General features: G+C 46.7%; 1 protein-coding gene across 2 annotated transcripts in view; it reads right to left on the reverse strand.

The window, feature by feature from the left end:
• The window catches only part of UBR2 (ubiquitin protein ligase E3 component n-recognin 2), a 120,669-nt gene that overhangs the window by 87,491 nt on the left and 11,954 nt on the right, over positions 1 to 21,224 (reverse strand). For both annotated transcript variants that reach the window (XM_006122090.4, XM_006122091.4), the window contains exons 4-9: positions 20,884 to 20,997; positions 16,008 to 16,138; positions 14,008 to 14,146; positions 11,593 to 11,655; positions 6,946 to 7,066; positions 3,984 to 4,091 (exon numbers count right to left, since the gene is read on the reverse strand). In XM_006122090.4, the coding sequence (XP_006122152.2) occupies positions 3,984 to 4,091; positions 6,946 to 7,066; positions 11,593 to 11,655; positions 14,008 to 14,146; positions 16,008 to 16,138; positions 20,884 to 20,997 (676 nt within the window). The remainder of the gene's footprint in view (positions 1 to 3,983; positions 4,092 to 6,945; positions 7,067 to 11,592; positions 11,656 to 14,007; positions 14,147 to 16,007; positions 16,139 to 20,883; positions 20,998 to 21,224) is intronic.

Raw genomic sequence — 21,224 nt, forward strand, 5'->3', positions numbered from 1 at the left:
TTATTTTTTACTAATTTTCCACACAAGTTCCGTCACTAATTCAGTTAAAAGTCCTATCTCTTGTTTTTAAAAACAACAAGTTTGAAGGTCACCTTTGATTAAAGGCCAGTAATTAAACACTTTAAATTGTTTAATGTGAACTATGAGACATCTGTTCCCCTAAAAAATAGCATAGTTCCATATAGAAATCTGAACCTTCATTCTACAACAGGGGTGAGGCACCTCAGGCCCAGGAGCTGGATGTGGACCTTGGCTTGCCTGGATCCAGGTCCCAAGGCTCAGGGCCCGCCCCCCAGCATTGGGGAGCCTACGCTGGTGCTCCAGTCCCCTTGCTGCTCCCCGTGGGACTGAAGCACATAAAAACTACTAGGCTGAGCCACCCAGGCTCTGATGTGCAAGAGGAATGTGGGGAGTATCTTTCACCTTCTCATTTGGGGGCCACAGTGAGGGTTTTTCCCCCCCACTTCTCACTTGTATGCAGCCCCCAACTTATTTTTCTGCATATCAGCAGCTCTTCCAAAAAAAACCTCAAAAAAGTTTCCACATCAGTGTTCCCTCTAAGATTTTCCATCCATGTGCAGAGTGAGATTTGTCTTGTGAACCAATTTGTTATTAACAAATATCATGTGTGCATGCGTGTGTGTGTGTGTGTGTGTGTGTGTGTGTGTGTGTGTGTATATGTATGTAAGTAAAATATTATGGAAGAAAGAATACTAAAACAAGGGATAATTAACAAGGTGCATGACTTCATATTAAATAAACATTTTAAGTCAAATAAAAATAAAATTAGTACTGCAAAATGTTCAGTAGCTAGCTTCTGTTTCTAGCTCTCTCCCAGACTATCTCCCAACTGGAGTAGATGATCTCCCTTCCCGCCCTATGGGACTGTTGGCACTACACAAGTTAGGATGTGAGGAATGAAGTGCACTTGGACAGTTCTCTACCTTTTCAAAATGCAACTAAAAGCCTTCAAGGTCCTATCTCTTGGATCATAAAATTTGGTTCTGGAGGACTATAATTAGAGCTCTCTTTGGCCTGTTGTGACTTAAATTCACACTTTATTTCCATTAGTTCTCTGAATAATGTATTAGAGTTAAAGGTTTATCATTTGCTCTCTAAATTCTTTATGTTTTTGTTTAAATTTACCAATTTACCTGTTTGTTCTCTTCATACTACATATGCAATAGTTTTTCCAGTCTGTACTATGCGTTAAGGATGAAATGCACCAGTGATGCGGCCATCAACCACACTCAATATTTAAGTCCAGTGTTGGAGGCCATATAGGGGAGCTATGTGCACAGTAGTCACTTTGCCAGGAGCTCTGCCCATACCTCTCCCTCTGTTGCATTTGAGATCTGGCTTTGGTTTCACCTACTTGCACATTCCTACTGAACTGTTCTACCACTGACCTATGCCCTTAGTGGCTATACAATAGCAGCCAAAGTTGTATGCAGGAGCTAATTCTTCTAATAGAAGTAATTTCTGATTGGATATTGGCCTAAAGACTCCTAGAGGATGCTGCTGCAAAAAGCAGAAAAACAAGTTCAATTTGTTTTGTAAGTAATAAATTAATATATAACCTGAAATCAAATGTCACCTTATTGTAAGTTCACAGTAAAACCTTGATAATCTCAAATTGATAATATCAAATCCAAATCTCACTATCTACTTCTTTGTGAAGATTTAACAGCCAAGTATTGTGGTGAAATCCCATAATATTAAGACATCTTTATTGTTTATAAAATACCCTTTGGTGCATCTTATTTACAATTTAAACAACTGAACATGTAAAAAATCCAAAATACTTTTTCTGCTGCAGTACTTTTGAGTTTGTGTTTTTCTGCTGACTTGCTTATTTGTAAAGCTTGCTGACTTACTATGGCTCTCCCAGTTGCCAACGTTAATTAGTGAGTTTCTACTGCATAATGTGTTCTGTGTAGTATATCTACATTACTTTATTTGGCAATAATAGGGACAGCAATAGTCTTAAGTGGGCTTTCTTTTTTTTTAAACTGAGGAAAAATAATTTTGACCTTAAAAGAGCAACTGATGTACACGTGGCTCTGGACGCCCACCTGAGCAGCCATGTCATTCACTTTGTGGTTCTGCAAGAAAGTGAGCACTGCTGCGTGGCTCTGGGAAGAAGGTGGAAGGGTTTAGAATTTGTTGTGCTCAGCCACGGAAGCACGCACCTTAGAGGGAACCCTGTTGCCCATCCCTGTTCTACAGCCCATTCACCTGAGAGAGTCCACACTAATAAACTTCTGTAAAAGGGAAGGGATGGCCTCAATTTCCAAAAATCCTGATGTTTTCAGTTAAACCCACAAAATTCTGAAGAGAAGGAAAATACTTTCCTTCCCCACCTCCCTGCTCCTGACTCTGATACAGAAGCAGCCGCGTGGGTGGGGGGGAGAAGGGAGGCAGCTCCACAGAGCCTGTGCTCCCACCTGCCCCCCCCCCCAAGATGCTTCTTCTATGGGAAGTAACAGGGGGGGACAGGCAGCTTTGGAGAAACCAACTTTCCACAGGTACTGGCTCCTGCCTCCTCCCCCGCTTACTGCCTCTGGGGAGAGGAAGGTTGCGTGTAGTCATTTGGATTAATTGATAAGCCTAGGTTTGCGGGTTAATCATTTAAATGGCTGTATACTAACATCCCTAATTTCCATTGGGAGTTCTCAGCTCAGCAGGTTTGAATGGAGTCTGCAACAATAGCTTTGCATCTTTCTTTGTCTTTCTATAGAACAAAAAAATTTTAAATTACACCATTTTGGATGAATGTGCCTCTGTCTCAGGAACTCCAAAGGAATGCATACTTATGCTGTTGTCTCTTCTCTGGGCCTTAAAGTGGCAAAGCAATTTTTAGGTCAATATGTGTACAAATATCAACTTTACAGCCCTTTGAAAAGTCTGTTCTTAACAGAAAGTTCTTCTCTCTCTTCACTATACTGTAGTCAGTGGTACAAGTGGAACCCAGTACTGTGTCCAGGGTGGCAAGCAGCAATTAACAGGAAGCAGGTAAACTCTGCATAGGACTCCTCCTCCCGTCCCCATGCTCTCACTGACCCTTCTCAATGATCCACACCCCGTACCTGAGGAGAGGAGTTTCTGTCCTCCTCCTGCTGTGCTGGAGACTTCAGAACCACAGCAGTGAAAGGAGAAGCTGGGGCTACTAGGCAGTCCCATGCTGGCTGCTCCTCCAGCATGGCTCTACCACTCCAGCCCTTCCATGCAGATGTGTATCTGGGATCTGTACAGCAATCTCACCAGATGACAAGACTGGGGGCAGTACAGCCATGCCACAGGAGCTACCAACATTCTTATCCTTTCTCCACTGTAGTTCCTTGGAGAGTCTTGAGGTTCAGGGCTCTTCCAAGAACCACAGTGAGGAAAGGAGCAGACCCTCCAAGTCCTGCCCTTTGACAGAGAAGCAGGACAGAGTGCAACTCGGGGTGTTACAGGCACCAGAAGAGCTGCCAGCATTCTGCTCCTTTCCCTGCTTGGAACCACAGTGAGAAAATGAACAGAAAGCTAGTAGCTCCTCTGGTATGGCTCTATCATCCTATCCCAGCCTCCGCCCCCCAGCCCTGTCTGGTCCTCCAGCAGAGCTGTTGTACAGTCAGAGGGAGACCCTGCATGGAAGGGACTGAGACTGTATAGCTACACCGGTCTTTTTGGTATGCTATACTGGCTAGAAGTATCTTGCTGGCATGGTGCACCAGACCAGACTGGATCAGACTACCCTACATGCACTGCTGACTATCTTCGTGAAAGGGCCATCCCAAAATTTCACAATTCAGCATATTTCAAATTTGAGAAGAGGTAAGTAAAGCACAGTAAATTTGTCAACAGGCAATTGCTTCTACAATAGATCGCAATAAAAATTGCCTAAAACATGAACAGATATGACAAAACAAAACGGTTACCAGAGTAGTTTCTGTAAGCACATACAAAGTCATTTTCATTATAAAGTTTGGTCAACTCACCTTTCCACAGTTTAGAGTCAGACAGCATTAGTTTATCCACAAGGGAAGAATTTTCACCCTCTGGTCCCTCCTGTAAACCAACCTGACACAATATTCGACGAAGGCCATCTTAACAAAAACAAAATCACAGAATAAAAATACAAAAGCTAGTTAACACTAAAATTACTTTTAGATGTGTATGTAGCATAATGGAAGTTTACATAATTTGAGTGGACATCTTTATATAGTATACTAGCTGGACTTACCTGGCGTTGTTCAGGAAACCGGAGGAACAAAATTTAGGAAAGGAGGGAACCCTGAGTCAGGGGACCCCCAGAGCCACAGACCCTGGGAGCTGATGGCTTCTGGCTCACACCTGACCCTCTGAGAGCAGCAGGACCCTCCTCCCCCTAAGACTGAGCAGCCAGCCCCCAAGAGAACAGTACACAGTCATGTGGCCAGTAGCAAGGGGACTTCTCTTTGCCAGGTTGGCTCAGGGATCCACCTGCCCTGCCTTGGGAAGCAAAAGCTCAGAGCTCACATCTAACCCTGATAGCTGGAACCAGACACAGAAGAGCCCCACTTGCAGAACGAACAGCAGCCAGCTGGCTTCACAGCAGTGTAATACATCGAGGGTTTAACCCAGACCCTCTGCCCTGCGCTGCAGCAGGTACACAGATTCCTTTTGCTCGGATAAGCCCAGCGAGCTGTGCAGAAAGGCTGGTTGGCTTCCGGAGGGGAGGAGGTGGCAGGTGGGGAGCGACCCCAGGTGGAGGGAAAGTTACACGCGGGAGGGGTGCCCCAGCTCATGCCCAGGGCGGCAGGTGCCGTGGGGGGCAGGGCGGGTGCCTGAGCCGTTGTGCACATGGGGGTGGGAGTACTGCGTGCCAGCTGGAGGGAGGGGGAAGAGAGGGTCAGTTATGTAACCTCGCAGGTAGAAGGGGGTGAGTCCCAGGAGGCTACACGGGGCAGGGCGCCCCAGTTCGTGCCCAGGCCCGCAGGTGCAGGGCGGGACCCCGATCTGGTCCAAAAGTACCTTAAAACCTTCTCCTGCATGAAAGGTTATCCCATGCAAAGTTTGGTTGTGCTAGGTCTTATAGTGTCCAAGTTATTAGCGCACAAACTTACAAACATTCTCCTTTATATATTAGATAGGGTGGTACTTGGACAGATGTGGTGGAAGAAAATCAGATTCTCTGCCTATGTGGGGCACAGGCTGGCAGTTACGGAGGTGGCGGGCAAATGATGGGGAGAAGCTGGGCGCGGTCTGTGGGGGGCACAGACTAGCAGTTAGGGAGGTGGCAGCGAAGGGTGGGGTGGAGTGGGGCACTGTCTGTGTGGGGCACAGACTGGAAGTTAGGGAGGTGGCAGGCGAAGGGTGGGGAGGAGCTGGGCGCTGTGTGGGCAGCAGGAATAGCTCAGTGGTTTGAGCATTGGCCTGCTAAACCCAGGGTTGTGAGCACTGGCCTGTTAAACCCAGGCTTGAGGGAACCATTTAGGAATCTGGGGCAAATCTGTAAGGGATGGTACTTGATCCTGCTGTGAGGGCAGGGGACTGGACTCAATGACCTCTCAAGGTCCCTTCCAGTTCTAGGAGATGGTAGATCTCCATATATTAATATTAATTAATGCACAGGCCAGCAGTTAGGGAGATGGCAGTGTACAAAGGAGCTGACCCTGCTCCCCCTTCCTCCTTCTGTCTCTCCCCTGCTTGTGTCTGGCCTGGTGCCGGTTTTAACCATCAATGCCTTTTTCCATGCCAGCGTTCCTGTCTGCTCTTTCCGGGTCCACCTGCACGACGGCTAAGGCGCGCACGCACTATGAGGGCAGTTCTCCACGCGCTGCCTCTGCACAAGCGCCACAGGTCCAGAACAGCGGCGGCCTGGGAGCGCACTGGCACTGACGGAGCTAGTGCAGAAGGGGGAGGAGAGTGGTGCCCCCCATCACACCCTCCTACAGTACCTTAAAACCTTCTCCTGGAGAAAAGGTTATCCCATGCAAAGGTTGCTTGCGGTAGGTCTTATAGTGTCCAAGTTATTAAAGCACAAACATACAAACATTCTCCTTTATATATTAGATTTTTAAGATCACCAGGAAAAAATACTTGAGACCTTAAATATTTCTTCCACTCTCTTTTGCCTAATAAGAAAGGAGTTAATTTGGAAGGTGGAGGGAACACCAGAATTGCTTGTGGGCACACTCAAAATGAATAAGGGAGAAGATTAAAGTACTGTTCCACCAGACAACAAATACTGGTTCCTACTTTGCAGTGTTTTGGTCCACAGCTTCCTAATCTCATGAACCAATTGACCATATTTTCCCTGTTCCCCTTGTACAGTCATGATTCTATTTCTTGACTCCTCTGTAAGGAGCTTAGTATGCTTTGAGCAGGATGAGCAGAAGACTCCATTGTTTGGCCTCTAATGCAGAATTTCAGCCTACATATGCTGTAGTATGAAGAGAGCCCTTCAGTCAGAATTCACAAGATATTCCCCATGAAATGAGACTGCATGCCTTTCTGAACATGTGTTCAGAGCTTTATTGGCTCACTTCCTCCCTCTCACTTCTTTGCTTTTCTAATTCACTGTAACAGATATGAAACGGTTCATCAACTAAAAAAGGACTACTATTGACATATATTTAAGATGCCCAGATTTTATCTCATTTCTTTCGTTTTAAAATGTAATCAAGGGTCAAAGAGTACCCTGTTATCAAACACCATTCAATGGCAACTCTCAGTTGCTGCTCAAAACCACCAATTTTACTACACCGAGCACTTGCATATAGAAGTCAGGATTCAGGAGCACAAATCTATTCATGGACAATAGATGAAGCACATCAAAAGCTATTAATGGATTAGGCTAACACAATATGCATTTGAGATAAGCTGTTTTAACATAAAGCATTTTGTTTACTTTTAGCATTAAGTTATCCTCTAAATTATCTTCTATTCTTTAGCAAAGAAATGTTCGACTGCACCTACCTGAATATCCAATAATATTGCCAAACCAAGTCAGGAGCTTCAAACCAAAGCTCTGATGGGCAACAATAGATGAATGCATAACCTGAACTTTCAGTGGTTTTGTCTGGCGACTGGTATTTCTCTTAAAAAAAGAGAAGAGGAGGAGGAAGCTTAGTTTAAAGTGAATATCAGGAAAGACATAAGTTTTGCTGTACAAAAACACAGAATTCTGTACACCAAATTAAAACATTTAATCACAGGAATTAAGATGAAGTCCTATTACTACAGGTTGTATCTCCCTAAACCAGGTCTCTCTGGTATAGTAACATCCGTGGTCCAGGAGGACCATGGATGTTCCTGGACCACAGAGTCCAGGAACAGGAAGGTCTGGCAGTGGGGCAGGAACGTGGTAGCAGGGACCAATGACTCAGCCAAGAGTCCAGTATCAGGAGGGATGGGTGGTGCAGCTGGGAGTTTTGGCCCCACTGGCCTGAGAGCTCCAGTGGAGCCACAGCCAGAGAGCTCTGACCCCACCCCCAGCTGCAGAGCTCCAGTGATGGTGCCAGACAGCTGCAGACCTCCTTGGCTACCGCTGAGGCCGGAGCTCCCTCAGCTGGCGCAGGGGCTGTAGGACCAGGGCCAGGGCTCCCTAGCTGCTGGGGCCAGAATTCCACGGCTGAGATGCTTCAGCCACAGCAGCATCCAGGGATCTCCGGCTCCTGGCCCAACCGCAGCGCCACATGTCTGTGGAATTCCAGCCCCAGCCGTAGAGCTCTGGCTGTGCACTCCAGCCCCAGCAGAAATGGGGTTAATGGAGGCTAGAGCGCCCCAGGGGACTGGGGCAGCAGCAGAGCTGGGTGGAGCTCTAGCATAGGGACAGCAGGTCAGCATGGGCCATTAGGGGAAGGACCTCCCTGGTTTAGCAAATCCCCTTGTTCAGGATTGGTCAGGTCCTGAGGGTGCTGGACCAGAGAGGTCTAACCTGTAATAAGCTATCGATCATAGTTTAGTAGTTCAAATAGTACATTAATAAGAAACTGTCAATTTTATTCTTAAATTTTCATCTGAAAAAAAATCCAGCATAATTCCAGTTTTCTGAATTGCCTTTACTGATATCCATAGTGTGTTCCCTTCCCCTGCCCAATATAGCCTGATTTTTTGCTATTAAAATTTAAAATTAAATTAAAAAAAAAAGGAGATGTTTTAAAGGTGTTTTTGACCTGCCAAAAGACTACACCAAACAGGCTCTCCCTACCACCAGTTTTCCTTTCTTCCTGGACACACATTTATCACCTGCCTATTATTTATAAGTACCCAATTGAAATACATCAGGAATAAAGTATCAAAGTTAGCTCCCTCCAGAGCAATGCATTAAGAGTGATGCAGCAGCTGACTATCAAGAAAACAAATCATCCACAAAGTAAACACATTGAAATTAAAGAAATGCATTTCCCTTTGATTTCTTACTGTGATATTTATCTATGTGGTTACTCGAATTAACAAAAGGTAAAGATAATACATGGAAATGCACTTTTCAAGTCAATCGTGTCCCTTCACTAAAATGCCAAAATTTAAAAAGTCATTATATATGTTTCTGGAACCTAAACAAGCATGCATCATGAAAGCATCTTTATAGATGCACAAAAATTTTATTCTCCCCCAATATTCTTCAGTACATAAAATATTAATGGAAACCAAACAGTCTAATACTATACATAAAATAATTTTTTTCACACAGATAATTCACTTGAAAAGCTAATGGCAAACTCATCCCTGTGAATAAATTTGCTTATTTTCCTTACATTATTCAACTTTGATCTTTACAGCTTAAGGACATTTTCAGTTTTAACAATTATTTCACAGTGACTTATACTTTCACAGATAAAGTAACAATTTTCTACTACAGTAACACACAACAAATTCAGTTCCTTGACTTGGGATATTATCTGATAAAATGCAAGGTTCTAGGGATAGCTTAAAAACTATTTATAAGTTACTTTTGTTGTATGATCTGATGTGTAGTTTCAGAACTAAAAATACATAGTATACGTCACTGTAAACAGAATTCCCCATGACTTTACTGGAAAGCATTTCTTCCCACAGTAAGAAATCTGCTCCAACATGGGAGCATGAAAATTATTTCCTCAGTTCCTTTAATCAATTTCAAAAAGACATTTGTGTCACATGCTTAATCTTAGAATTTGAATTTTTTTCCTCTGTTCCTCAGAAAAATATTTAACATTACTCTAAAGTAGAATTTGCATGCCTGTATTCAGCTTAGTTTAAACTTCAAATTTTTCTAGATGTTAAAGAAGGTAGAGGCTACAATTTACACATAGGTTACATCTACACTGCAGCACTATTTCAGGATACTGGAGTATCCCCAAATATCTATCCCGCATCTCAACAGCAAGCCTGTTATTTCGAAATGTAATGGGCTCGCTATTTTGATGTCCCTGTAAGCCTCATTCCACAAGGAGTAAGGAACATTTCAGAATAGTGGGTTATTTTGAAGTTATGAAATAAGCTATTTTGAAATAAGATCGAAATAAGATATGCAATTTGCATAGGTCAAACTGCGTATCTTATTTCTACCTACAGCACAGGGTAAATGCATTTTTACAGAATCATTCATGCCTTATAGGTAATCATTATGCAATTCTGTTTCTAAAGCTTAAAAAAGGACAAGCACAGATGTAAAAGATATTCATAACACTTGCATTAAAAAACCCACAGTTCTTTGCTGCTTTTGAATATCTGCTTCTGAAGCTTATTCCCAACCAGAAAGCATCCTCCCTGACAACAGCTAGTTGAATGTCATTGTAGAATATTAGTATTTCAACCCATAACTAATTAAAAGTAGATGAAATAAATAACAAAAATTCTCTTTTTATGGAAGTACACCTAACAGTACGAAACTCCTGACGTGGAAAACCATCAAGGAAAAGGAGAAATTGCAAATATAAATATTTCCATTTGATTTTCTGATCTTTAAGAGTAAAATAAAAATATTTCAACTTCTGATTGAGTACAGGCAGTCCCCGAGTTACGCGGATCCGACTTATGTCGGATCCGCAGTTACGAACGGGGCCATTCGTCTCCCTGGTCTCCAGCAGACCACGGAGAGAAAGCAAAGCAGCGGAACACGTGGGCAGTGGACAGGGTTGTCCGCTGCCCATGCGCTCCGCGGCTTGGCTCTGCTTTGCCCCCCCCCCTCCGTCCCCCTGGTCTGCAGACCAGGGGGACGGGGGCAAAGCAGAGCCAAGCAGAGCCAAGCCGCGGAGCGGCTTGACTCTGCTTTGCCCCCCCCCCCCCCGGTCTGCAGACCAGGGGGACAGGGACGGGGGGCAAAGCAGAGCCAAGCCACGGAGCGCGCGGTCAGCTGACCTGGGCTGTCAGCTGATCGCGCGCTCCGCGGCTTGGCTCTGCTTTGCCCCCCCCCGCTCCCCCGGTCTGCAGACCAGGGGGACGGGGACGGGGGCAAAGCAGAGCCAAGCCGCGGAGCGCGCGGTCAGCTGACAGCTGTCAGCTGGCCGCGTCCTCCGCGGCTTGACTCTGCTTTGCCCCCTCCCCCCATCCCCCTGGTCTGCAGACCAGGGGGACGGGGGGCAAAGCAGAGCAAAGCCGCGGAGCACGCGGGCAGCGGACAGCCCAGACGCATCTGGGCTGTCCGCTGCCCGCGTGTTCCGCCGCTTTGCTCCCCGTCCCCCTGGTCTGCAGACCAGGGGGATGGGGAGCAAAGCAGAGCAAAGCCACGGAGCCCGAGGGCAGCAGGACAGCCACGGCGCGTCTGGGCTGTCCTGCTGCCCCCGTGCTCCGTGGCTTTGCTCCGGACACCTGTGGTACAGCAGCTGGGGCGCTGCCAGTTGATCTCGTAGCGCCGCTCTGGGCGCTACTGGACCAACTGGGCAGCACCCCAGCTGTTCTGCCCCAGGCATCCTGATTCAGCCACTGCTGGTCAGGTTCAGCAGCGGCTGAATCAGGACGCCTGGGGCAGAGCAGCTTGGGTGCTGCTGGGTTGGTCCAGTAGCGCCGCCGCTCCTCGGCGCTACTGGACCAACCCAGCAGCACCCAAGCTGCTCTGCCCCAGGCGTCCTGATTCAGCCGCTGCTGAACCTGACCAGTGGCTGACTACAGGAAGCCCCTACCCCGGGCTTCCTGGAATCAGCCGTTGATCAGTTTCAGCAGCAGCTGACTTGGGGATGCCTGGGGTTCTTAAGTTGAATCTGTATGTAAGTCAGAACTGGCGTCCAGATTCAGCCGCTGTTGAAACTGATCAGTTTCAGCAGCGGCTGAATCTGGACACCAGTTCCGACTTACATACAGATTCAACTTAAGAACAAACCTACAGTCCCTATCTTGTACGTAACCCGGGGACTGCCTGTACTGAGGATTACAGAGATGGAAATATTAGTGGTCAAAACTTCTCTACACCGAGATTCTTATTTCTGGAAGTGCCATGGTATTACAATTAGGGCACCAAAAAAAGTGAGAGAGTATAAATAGACATTGTATCGCCATCCTCAAACTCCAACACAAAGTTATTAATAAATATTAATATTTTGCACAGAAAATATCAAAATAATACACACAGTATTATTACACACACAAGTATTTCAAAACTGTGCTGTACTGAGAAGAATGGATTAATTATGTAAGATCACTCACCACTATTACTGATTTTGCTTGGTCACAATACTGGAAGTCTCCGTATCGGACTGATCTACGTCCCTTTAAATTTATAAAAAAACAAGACAGTAAACAACTTGCTGAAATACAAGGATAATCTTAAACTCTGAATAATATAAATGAAAACAATAAGTCAGCACTTACGTTTACCTTATTTGCAGTTACTTTCTAGAGAAAGTGCTCTCTATATAATCCTAAGTATCTGAGAATTTATTATATAAAATGTCTTGTTTTTAATACCTTTAAAAGAAGGTACATTATATAGCTTGCTAGGGCCTATAAGTTCACCTGAATAGTATAATAGCAACTACAGCACTGGCTTTATCTGAATATTCTGGAGATCCTCTAACAGTGGTTCTTTCTTTAGTATTACCGTATATTCCGGCGTACAAGACGACCTCTGATGTTAAAAAACATCCCCCCAAAATCGGGGGTCGTCTTGTACGCCGGATGCACCGCCGCCGGAGCCCCTCCGCGGCTTTGAAAGCCTCGGGGGAAGCCGGCGGCGGGGCATCCCAGGCGCGCATGGGCTGCCCCCCCGCCGGAGCCCCTCCGCGGCTTTGAAAGCCTCGGGGGAAGCCGGCGGCGGGGCATCCCAGGCGCGCATGGGCTGCCCCCCCGCCGGAGCCCCTCCGCGGCTTTGAAAGCCTCGGGGGAAGCCGGCGGCGGGGCATCCCAGGCGCGCATGGGCTGCCCCCCCGCCGGAGCCCCTCCGCGGCGGCGCGGAGGGGCTCCGGCGGGGGGGCAGCCCATGCGCGCCTGGGATGCCCCGCCGCCGGCTTCCCCCGAGGCTTTCAAAGCCGCGGAGGGGCTCCGGCGGGGGGGCAGCTCATGCGCGCCTGGGGTGCCCCGCCGCCGGCTTCCCCCGAGGCTTTCAAAGCCGCGGAGGGGCTCCGGCGGGGGGGCAGCCCATGCGCGCCTGGGATGCCCCGCCGCCGGCTTCCCCCGAGGCTTTCAAAGCCGCGGAGGGGCTCCGGCGGGGGGGCAGCTCATGCGCGCCTGGGGTGCCCCGCCGCCGGCTTCCCCCGAGGCTTTCAAAGCCGCGGAGGGGCTCCGGCGGGGGGGCAGCCCATGCGCGCCTGGGATGCCCCGCCGCCGGCTTCCCCCGAGGCTTTCAAAGCCGCGGAGGGGCTCCGGCGGGGGGGAAGCCCATGCGCGCCTGGGATGCCCCGCCGCCGGCTTCCCCCGAGGCTTTCAAAGCCGCGGAGGGGCTCCGGCGGGGGGGCAGCCCATGCGCGCCTGGGATGCCCCGCCGCCGGCTTCCCCCGAGGCTTTCAAAGCCGCGGAGGGGCTCCGGCGGGGGGGGCAGCCCATGCGCGCCTGGGATGCCCCCCCGCCGGCTTCCCCCGAGGCTTTCAAAGCCTCGGAGGGGCTCCGGCGGGGGGGGGGGGGGGCAGCCCAGGCGCTCCTGGCGGCTTTGCTCCCGGTGCCTCTGGTCTGCTGGGGACCATCTCCAGCAGACCAGGGACACCGGGAGCAAAGGAGGCGGAGGGGCGCTGGGGTATAAGATGAAACCCTATCTTTTAATTAAAAAGATAGGGGGTCGTCTTATACACCCAGTCGCCCTATACGCCGGAAAATACGGTAAATAAGCCTATTAAAAGTGTGCACAGTTCATGTATTCATGATATTACAAAAATGGTTTACAAGTTTATAGTACAGATGAACTGGTTTCCTTTTAAAACATCAATTCGAATGCCAGTCTCTCAGCTTTTCTTAAATGTGTTCAGAGATGCAGCAAAGTTCAGTTAAAAAGAAATTAAACACAAATCCTGGAAGTATGAACCTACAATATGGGGGGAAAATCTGGCATTTTTGGAGCCTAACCAGGGGAGCATCTCAAATTACCATCAATTAGTACTTGTATATTACAAAAATATTATGTGGAACAGGGAGAATAACTGAAAAGAGTCACATCCAACTTTAGATATTTTGAGGCCCCCAAACTCTTACCTCCCTTAAACAAAAGAGAACAGCTTGAAAGAAGGACTTAGAGGAAGTGCCTACCCTAAAGGAGATGGCCAATGGTTGATGTAGAAATGAGACTGTACCTTTCTAAGGTGCCACAAACTTAACCTGGAAGAACAAAAATTCCATCCTCAAACAAAATACGTAGTCAGTTGTAGGAGGTGCAGAGCAAGGAGGATGATCCTGAGAAGATCAGTGGGTTCCTTATAGTAAGCTCAACTATGCGCTTAACTCCCTGCTCTCTCCAGCTCTAGTTGTGAAACAGCTATCCCTTTTCTATTTCCTCCTGAAAGCCTTTTATTTACCACAGGCCAGAAGGGAGAAAGAATACTGGGAAGGCTCACAATCACTTAAAGAAAAAAAGCATTAAGCGTAGTCATATATAATTCACCATAATCTTAAAGTTCCAGTAAGGAAGTTACTTACATCTCTGTCTACTGTTGTTGCAAAGCCAATGGCCTCTTTCTGAGTACAGTTGACAGCTTTCTGGAGAGTATATATAACTTGTTCATATGTATGGACTTCATCATTAAAAAGCATGCAGTAGTAAGTGTCACTCTTCTCGCTATAAAATAAAGAGTGCATTTATATAATTAAGTGCTTAGTTTCTAATTTTAATAATTTTCAACAAATCAGATATCTACATTTGGGTTAATCCTAGCACTAATGACGTACATCAACAGAGCTTTATCCAGAAGCTGCTGAGTGCCTTCAACTCCCTCTGAAGCCAATGAGAGTCAAAGGCATTCTGCACCTCAGAGGACTGATCAACACCCTGAAGGATTAAGTTGTTAGTGAGTAAAGATGTAGAGTACAGGCAGTCCCCCGGTTACGTACAAGATAGGGACTGTAGGTATGTTCTTAAGTTGAATTTGTACGTAAGTCGGGTCCCCCAGGTGTCCCCGATTCAGCCGCTGCTGAAACTGACCAGCGGCTGACTACAGGAAGCCCGAGGCAGAGCTGCTCTGCCCCAGGCTTCCTGGAATCAGCCACTGATCAGTTTCAACAGCGGCTGAATCTGGATGCCTGGGACAGAGCAGCTGGGGCGCTGCCGGGTTTGTCCAGTAGCGCCGCACCTCAGTGCTGTGGGACCAACCCGGCAGCCCCCCAGCTGCTCTACCCCAGGCGTCGGCGAGAAAAGCCTGGTCTGCTGGGGGGGCGCATTAGCTGCCCCCCCCCAGCAGACCAGGGAGACGCGGAGCGGCTTTTCTCGCCACGGAGGACGCAGGCGGCGGGACCACCGAGACGTGCCGCGGTCCCACCACCCGCATCCTCCGCGACGAGAAAAGCCGCTCCGCGTCTCCCTGGTCTGCTGGGGGGAAGCGCCCCCCGCGGCGCCAGAGGCGGCGCCAGTGGGGGCGCCAGTGGGGGCGCCAGTGGGGGAGGCACCCCGCACTAGCTGTGCTGCCCCTCTCCCCTCCCGTTCGTAAGTAGGGGGTCGGACTCAAGTCGGATTGCCGTAACCCGGGGACTGCCTGTATTAAATTAGTCTGACAATTCTTGATTTTACTTCTGTGCACTTTTTATATTCTAGATTAGCAATATTCTCCTATACCTTTGGCATTATATTTCTACCCCTTTCTTTTCTAGATCTCCGTAATGATCTCTCTCCACCAATCAACTAGAATCTAGAAAGTTTTGCAAATCTATGTTTATCACTTCAGACACTAAACCAATAAAGCCATCAGATCAGTTCTCTATTACTGTCATCAAAAAAATCAAATCACTGTTATATGTAATTCGGTATCTGCCACTACCATAAACTCTATTCTCCCACAAACCAGAATTAGACAATACCAATGTAGTGGAATTAAATTTTAAATAAATATGTTTTAGTCCCGGTGCTATTAATTTCAATCTATAGCAGTGAGTTCCCAAGTTGAAATTCATGGACCAACAAAGGGCAGGAATTTGAATTGAGCTGCTTAGTCAGAAGGATTGAAAGGAAAGAGAGATGATCCACTGTATGAGCCCCATGTTGAAGTGTTTTGAAATATACCAGTCTACATCATCTTCCTACTCGAGTTCAAGGAAGACAACATGAAGACAGACATCAATGGTTCAGGAGCCAAATTAGTGATCAGCATTACACAAGAGAGTCACAGTACTGTGACTTTCATTTATATTTAAACACTATGACAGGGGAAAGATTTAGCATGTGTATACATATGTATATATATATATACACATATACATACATTTTACAGCAAAGAAGTTAATAACTTAGTGCAAGTTATGTTAATTTGCTAATAACATAGTAAAAACATCCGAACTAATTTAACAATTCAAATCACACAGCATTTTAATACCACGTGCTGCAAAGAGCCACAGTCTGACTGTCACTGATGTAGACTAAAGTGAGCATTTAGGTTTTATACATTAAGCACCTTCAAGTCTTGAAAACCTCAGGCAAAGAATATACTTACATGGTCTCTAAACCAGGTGGCAATTCATTTTCTTTTTCCCATGTTAATATATCTACTGCGTACTGAAACATGATAGCAAAAATGTTATAAGATCTTGCTATCATATCTTCCGACAAACGCACCAGAGGATCCTGAAAAGTGAAATTGATTACAGTGAGATAGTAAAAAAAATTATAGGAAAATTAAACAAAGAAAAAGAGCAATAACAAGAACTGTTAGAGTTTGGGCTCAGATCGCCAGTTTTATTGTAATGACTCACTGAAATGATTATAGTCTGGTGGGAAATCTGTACTGAATTCACCCCAAATGCATGTGAAAAAAACAGAAATGGTCCAAATTATATATCACCTCCAGTAAGCAATTAGATGACAATGGGGGAAGAAGGGTGGAAAAGGAAACTGAGAATGACTCTCTGCACCCAGAACTGTTTCAGTTTTCATGTCCCTGCTTTATTTATTTTAACTGATACTGTATCTTTGTAACTTAAGAGCAGAGCAGAATAAAACGCAAAAGAATATACTGTTGATTCACTGAGCCAACAGCAATGCAATATCATTGCCTTGTGCTATAGTCTGAGCAGACTGGCAACTAAAATGAGCAGATATTGGTTCTGTTTTTTGTCCAGAAATAGAAACAAGTGATTAGATTGTGTAACTATCACATTTCAGCTTATTTATTTAATTGAAATCCTTTCAGAACTATATGACTACAGAACTTGGATTCTTAACAGGGATGTTAAAATGTGTTGATGTAAATGTGTAACCACTGAATTTTCCAGCAGTTACATGTTTACATGCAGGGAGAGGGAAGCTTTTAAGCCAGCTCTCTGCCAGCACCAGCTCCTGTTTTCCTTCCCCTCCTCCGCCCGCACTGCTGCAGTGTTTGCAGGGAACAGCTTTTAAACCACCACCCTGTGAGCACCAGCTCCTACCTGTCCCCATCCCCACTGCACTGCTCCCTCTGTGGGAGGCAGCAGCACGCCCAGGGGTAAGGAGGGACAGCTCGGCAGGAGCGGACTTGAAAGCCAGATTTCCAGATGTACAGCTCCCACCTGATCCCTCCCTTGTATCAGAGACAGCAGTGCAGGCAGGAGGCTCTGTGGGAGCCAATGCTTGAGTCCTCTCCCTACTGATGCCTCTCTATCAGCTTTTAAGCCATCTCTTCAAATGTGCAGGCTTCCAGAGTGCCACCTGCCCTTCTCCCTCCACTGCCTCCCACAGAGGAAACAGCATGGGGGTAGCAGGCAGGAGCTGGTGCTCAGGGGAAGCTGCCTGCACCCCCATGCAGCTGCCTCTGCTAGAGATACAGCAACATGGGGGGAGGAGGTACTAGGCAGGAGCTGTTACATACGAGAAGCCAGCTTTCAAGCCGGCTCCCTCTACATACTGGCTACCCAGGAGCCGACTTGCCTGCTGCGCTACTGCCTCTCAATCAGAGGTCAGGGGGAGCAGGCGAGAGTCAGTGTTTGCAGGGAGCTTGCAACATTTAAGCCGGCTCATCACAAGCACCAGCTCCCTCCTTCCCTCCTGTGTGTAAATGTATAAACGTTACATATTTACACAAATACATGATTAACAACATCCCTAGTGAGAACATAATTTTAACATATCCTGTTACTGAGGACTGACTCCTTATTCATCACGTATCTGTTTCTCTGTATCAAACATACCAACGTAACCATGTAAGCAATGTAACTCAGTACAATGCACATAAATGATACACATTTATTTTAGAATCTGTAACTGGAATTGTATCATCAGGATTGTTCAGATTTTCTTGAAAATTAAACAGAAATCAACTACAGGCAGTCCCCGGGTTACGTACAAGATAGGGACTGTAGGTTTGTTCTTAACTTGAATCTGTATGTAAGTCGGAACTGGTGTCCAAATTCAGCCGCTGCTGAAACTGATCAGTTTCAACAGAGGCTGAATCTGGATGCCAGTTCTGACTTACATACAGATTCAACTTAAGAACCCCACGCGTCCCCAAGTCAGCTGCTGCTGAAACTGATCAGCGGCTGATTCCAGGAAGCCCGGAGCAGGGGCTTCCTGTAGTCAGCCACTGGTCAGTTTCAGCAGCGGCTGACTTGGGGACGCCTGGGGCAGAGCAGCTGGGGTGCTGCCGGGTTGGTCCAGTAGCGCCAAGGAGCGGTGCTGCGGGACCAGCCGGCAGCACCCCACCTGCTCTACCACAGGCCCGGGGCTTTGCTCCACGTCTCCCTGGTCTGCTGGGAAGGGGGGGGGCCACTAGCTGCGCCCCTCCCACCCCAGCAGACCAGGGACACGGGGAGCAAAGCCACAGCGGCAGCGGGATGCCGCGCCTCTGAGGCTTTGCTCTGGCAAAGCCTCAGAGGCGCGGGACCCCTCCGCCTCCCCGGCTTTGCTCCGGGGGTCCCTGGTCTGCTGGAGACGGTCCCCAGCAGACCAGGGGCACCCGGAGCAGCTTTTCGCGCCCCGGAGGTCGAGGTGGCAGGACCGCTGCGCTCTGGGCAGTCCCGCTGCCTGCGAGCTCCGGGGCAAGAAAGCCCCGTTTGTAAGTGTGGATCCGACATAAGTCGGATCCGCGTAACTCGGGGACTGCCTGTATGTGACTGATAAAGACCAGCAAAATGTTGCTTCCCTTGCATAGTGGACACTTATAGTACAGTACAGGTTGAATCTCTAGCAGGACCGTGGATATTGCTGGATCAGTGAACCCCAGGGAAAGGAGCCTAGAGCTGGCAGAGGAGCCCAGCACAAATGGGGGCGCAGGAAGGGAGACCAGAAGCCAGGCCTATGGCCAGGATGAGCGCCAAATTGGCTGGCAGAGGAGCCAGATGGATACCGGAATTAACCTCCCCTTATTCAGCAAGATCGCTTGTCCGGGACTGGTTTGGTCCCAATGATGCCAGACCACGGAGATCCAATCTGTGCTAACCTGAATAATAGTCTTCACATATACAGGACCACACTCTGCCATGCTTTCTCTGCCAGATATAAGGAATGTGGAAGAATCTATCCTTTAGTCATCAGAACTGAGTGATGTATTTTTGGTTTAAAATACTTGCTTTTTAATATACACACAGACATACATACAAAAATCAGGAACCATGAAATCCACAGCCTGAAGTTAAGCTTAAAATATGTATTTAAGTAAGCAAATAATGCATGATATTGGGATGTTATTTTCAGGAGCCAAAATATATAATCTACTAAAATTATCGTTTAATACAGATACAGTGACTTTCCAGTAACCATTTTCCTCTTATTTTCCTGGCTACTGTGCTTTCTCCTTAAAAAAAAAAAAAAAAAAAAAAAAAAAAAAAAAAAAAAGTTATTCTTCCCATTAGAAGAATTAAAATAATCTAAATGTACACCAAGTCAATGTTCCCATGAATTAGTTTAACGTCAAAAAGCTCCAGTTGATTGATTCATTAGTATTATGCAGGGCTGATGGGCATCATATTACTGCTGTTTTGAGAAATTCATTTGGCATAAAAAGTACATTCCAGGAGAGTAAGAGGGTACTATAGCAGAAAACTTTTCATGAGTGATAGTGGAAAAAAAAGTCTCAGAAGGGTAGCCGTGTTAGTCTATAACTTTAAAAACAACGAATAGTCCTGGGGCACCTTAGAGACAAGAAAAAAAAATATAGATAGTATCGTGAGCTTTTGTTTTGCCCACAAAAGTTCATGATACATGCTGGAACCTCCCTGGTCCAGCACCTTGCAGACCTTACTCGTCTCAGATGAGGGATTTTGCCAGACCAGGGGAGGTAATTTCTGGACTCCCTGCTGCTGGCCCCCCCGCCCCAACCTGGCCCACTGGCCTCTCACCTCCTGCTGCCCCGCCGGGTAGTCATCGCAGCCATGATGCTGGGATCCGCTGGGCAGCTGTGCGCACCACACCAGGGCTCCAGGACCCACCGGGCAGCAATGTGCCACAGATCCCTGCCCCACCTCATCTCTTCCACCACCACCAATTTCCATTCCCCATTACCTCCGCTACCACCGACTCCCATTCCCAGTTACCTCCACTCCCTCTACAGTTCCACCACTTGTACTACATCTCTGCCCCTTTCAAGGCATGTCTAAACTACATCCCTCTTTTGAAAAAGGAATGTAAATTAGACAGATCAAAGTTGCAAATGAAGCAATTTGAATTTCCCATGCTTCATTTACATAACGGTGGCCGTGCATTTTCAAAAACACATATTTCAAAAGTGAAACCACTGTCTAGATGCAGTTCTTTCGGAAAAAACAAAAGATCCTGTAAACCTCATTTTTTGAGGATTCTAGACAGCAGTTTCACTTTCGTAATACCCGTTTTTGAAAGAACGCACAGCTGCCATTATACAAATGAAGCATGGGAAATTCAAAGGGGTTTTTGCGCAGAACAGACATGTCTATACTGCTTGTTTTTGCACAAAAACCTCTTGAGCACAAAGGATCAGAAGATTATGCAAATGAAGAGTGAGAAAATGCTAATGAGTGCTTCATTTGCATTGCGTCTTCTGCAAAAAGTTTGTACTGTAGACAAAGCCAAAAAGAGAAGCTCACTGAAATATATAGTAGATCACTGTCCCCTTCTCTGTCTCTACCGCCGCCCCCTGCTGGCTCAATATACCTATTATACCTATCCCAGTCCCTATCTCTGGATTCTGGCTGTCCCCCTGGGGTCATGCTGCAGATTAACTCTCTCCTGACAGAACCTTCCCGTTGTAATTGCATGCACTCCCATTATCCTGGCAAAAGGAAACCCTGTCCTTGATTAAAGTGTCAGTAAGAAGCTGCATAACAAATTTGGTAGTCCTAGCTCTTACAGTTTAGAGGAGTTCTTGAACAAACAGACAGACACACATTTTTTAAATATACAGCAAAATACATGTTATTTATTACCTCCTCTTCTGTGGTGTCTGCTGTGTTAAGTTCATGCTTTTGACAATATGGACCTTCTTTCCATGCTTCCGTATCACCACAATCACAGAAACCTCCTCCACCTGATGTTGTCATCTGAAGATGTTTAAAACACACAAAACTTTATGCATATACAAGATCTAGGTATACTGAAAACACCAATGCATTAACCCTTCTGCTGTTAGAAATGTTCATGTATGCTAGTCAAATAAATATGGTAAAATCATGTCAATCTCGGACCATGCTTGTAATTTCTGTGTTCTATAAATACATTATATGCTGTATGCAACCTCTCAACTCCTGTGCTCTAGAGCTATTTTAAC

This window comes from Pelodiscus sinensis, chromosome 3 (genome assembly GCF_049634645.1).
Source record: "Pelodiscus sinensis isolate JC-2024 chromosome 3, ASM4963464v1, whole genome shotgun sequence".
In the NCBI taxonomy this organism is placed as follows: Eukaryota; Metazoa; Chordata; order Testudines; family Trionychidae; genus Pelodiscus; species Pelodiscus sinensis.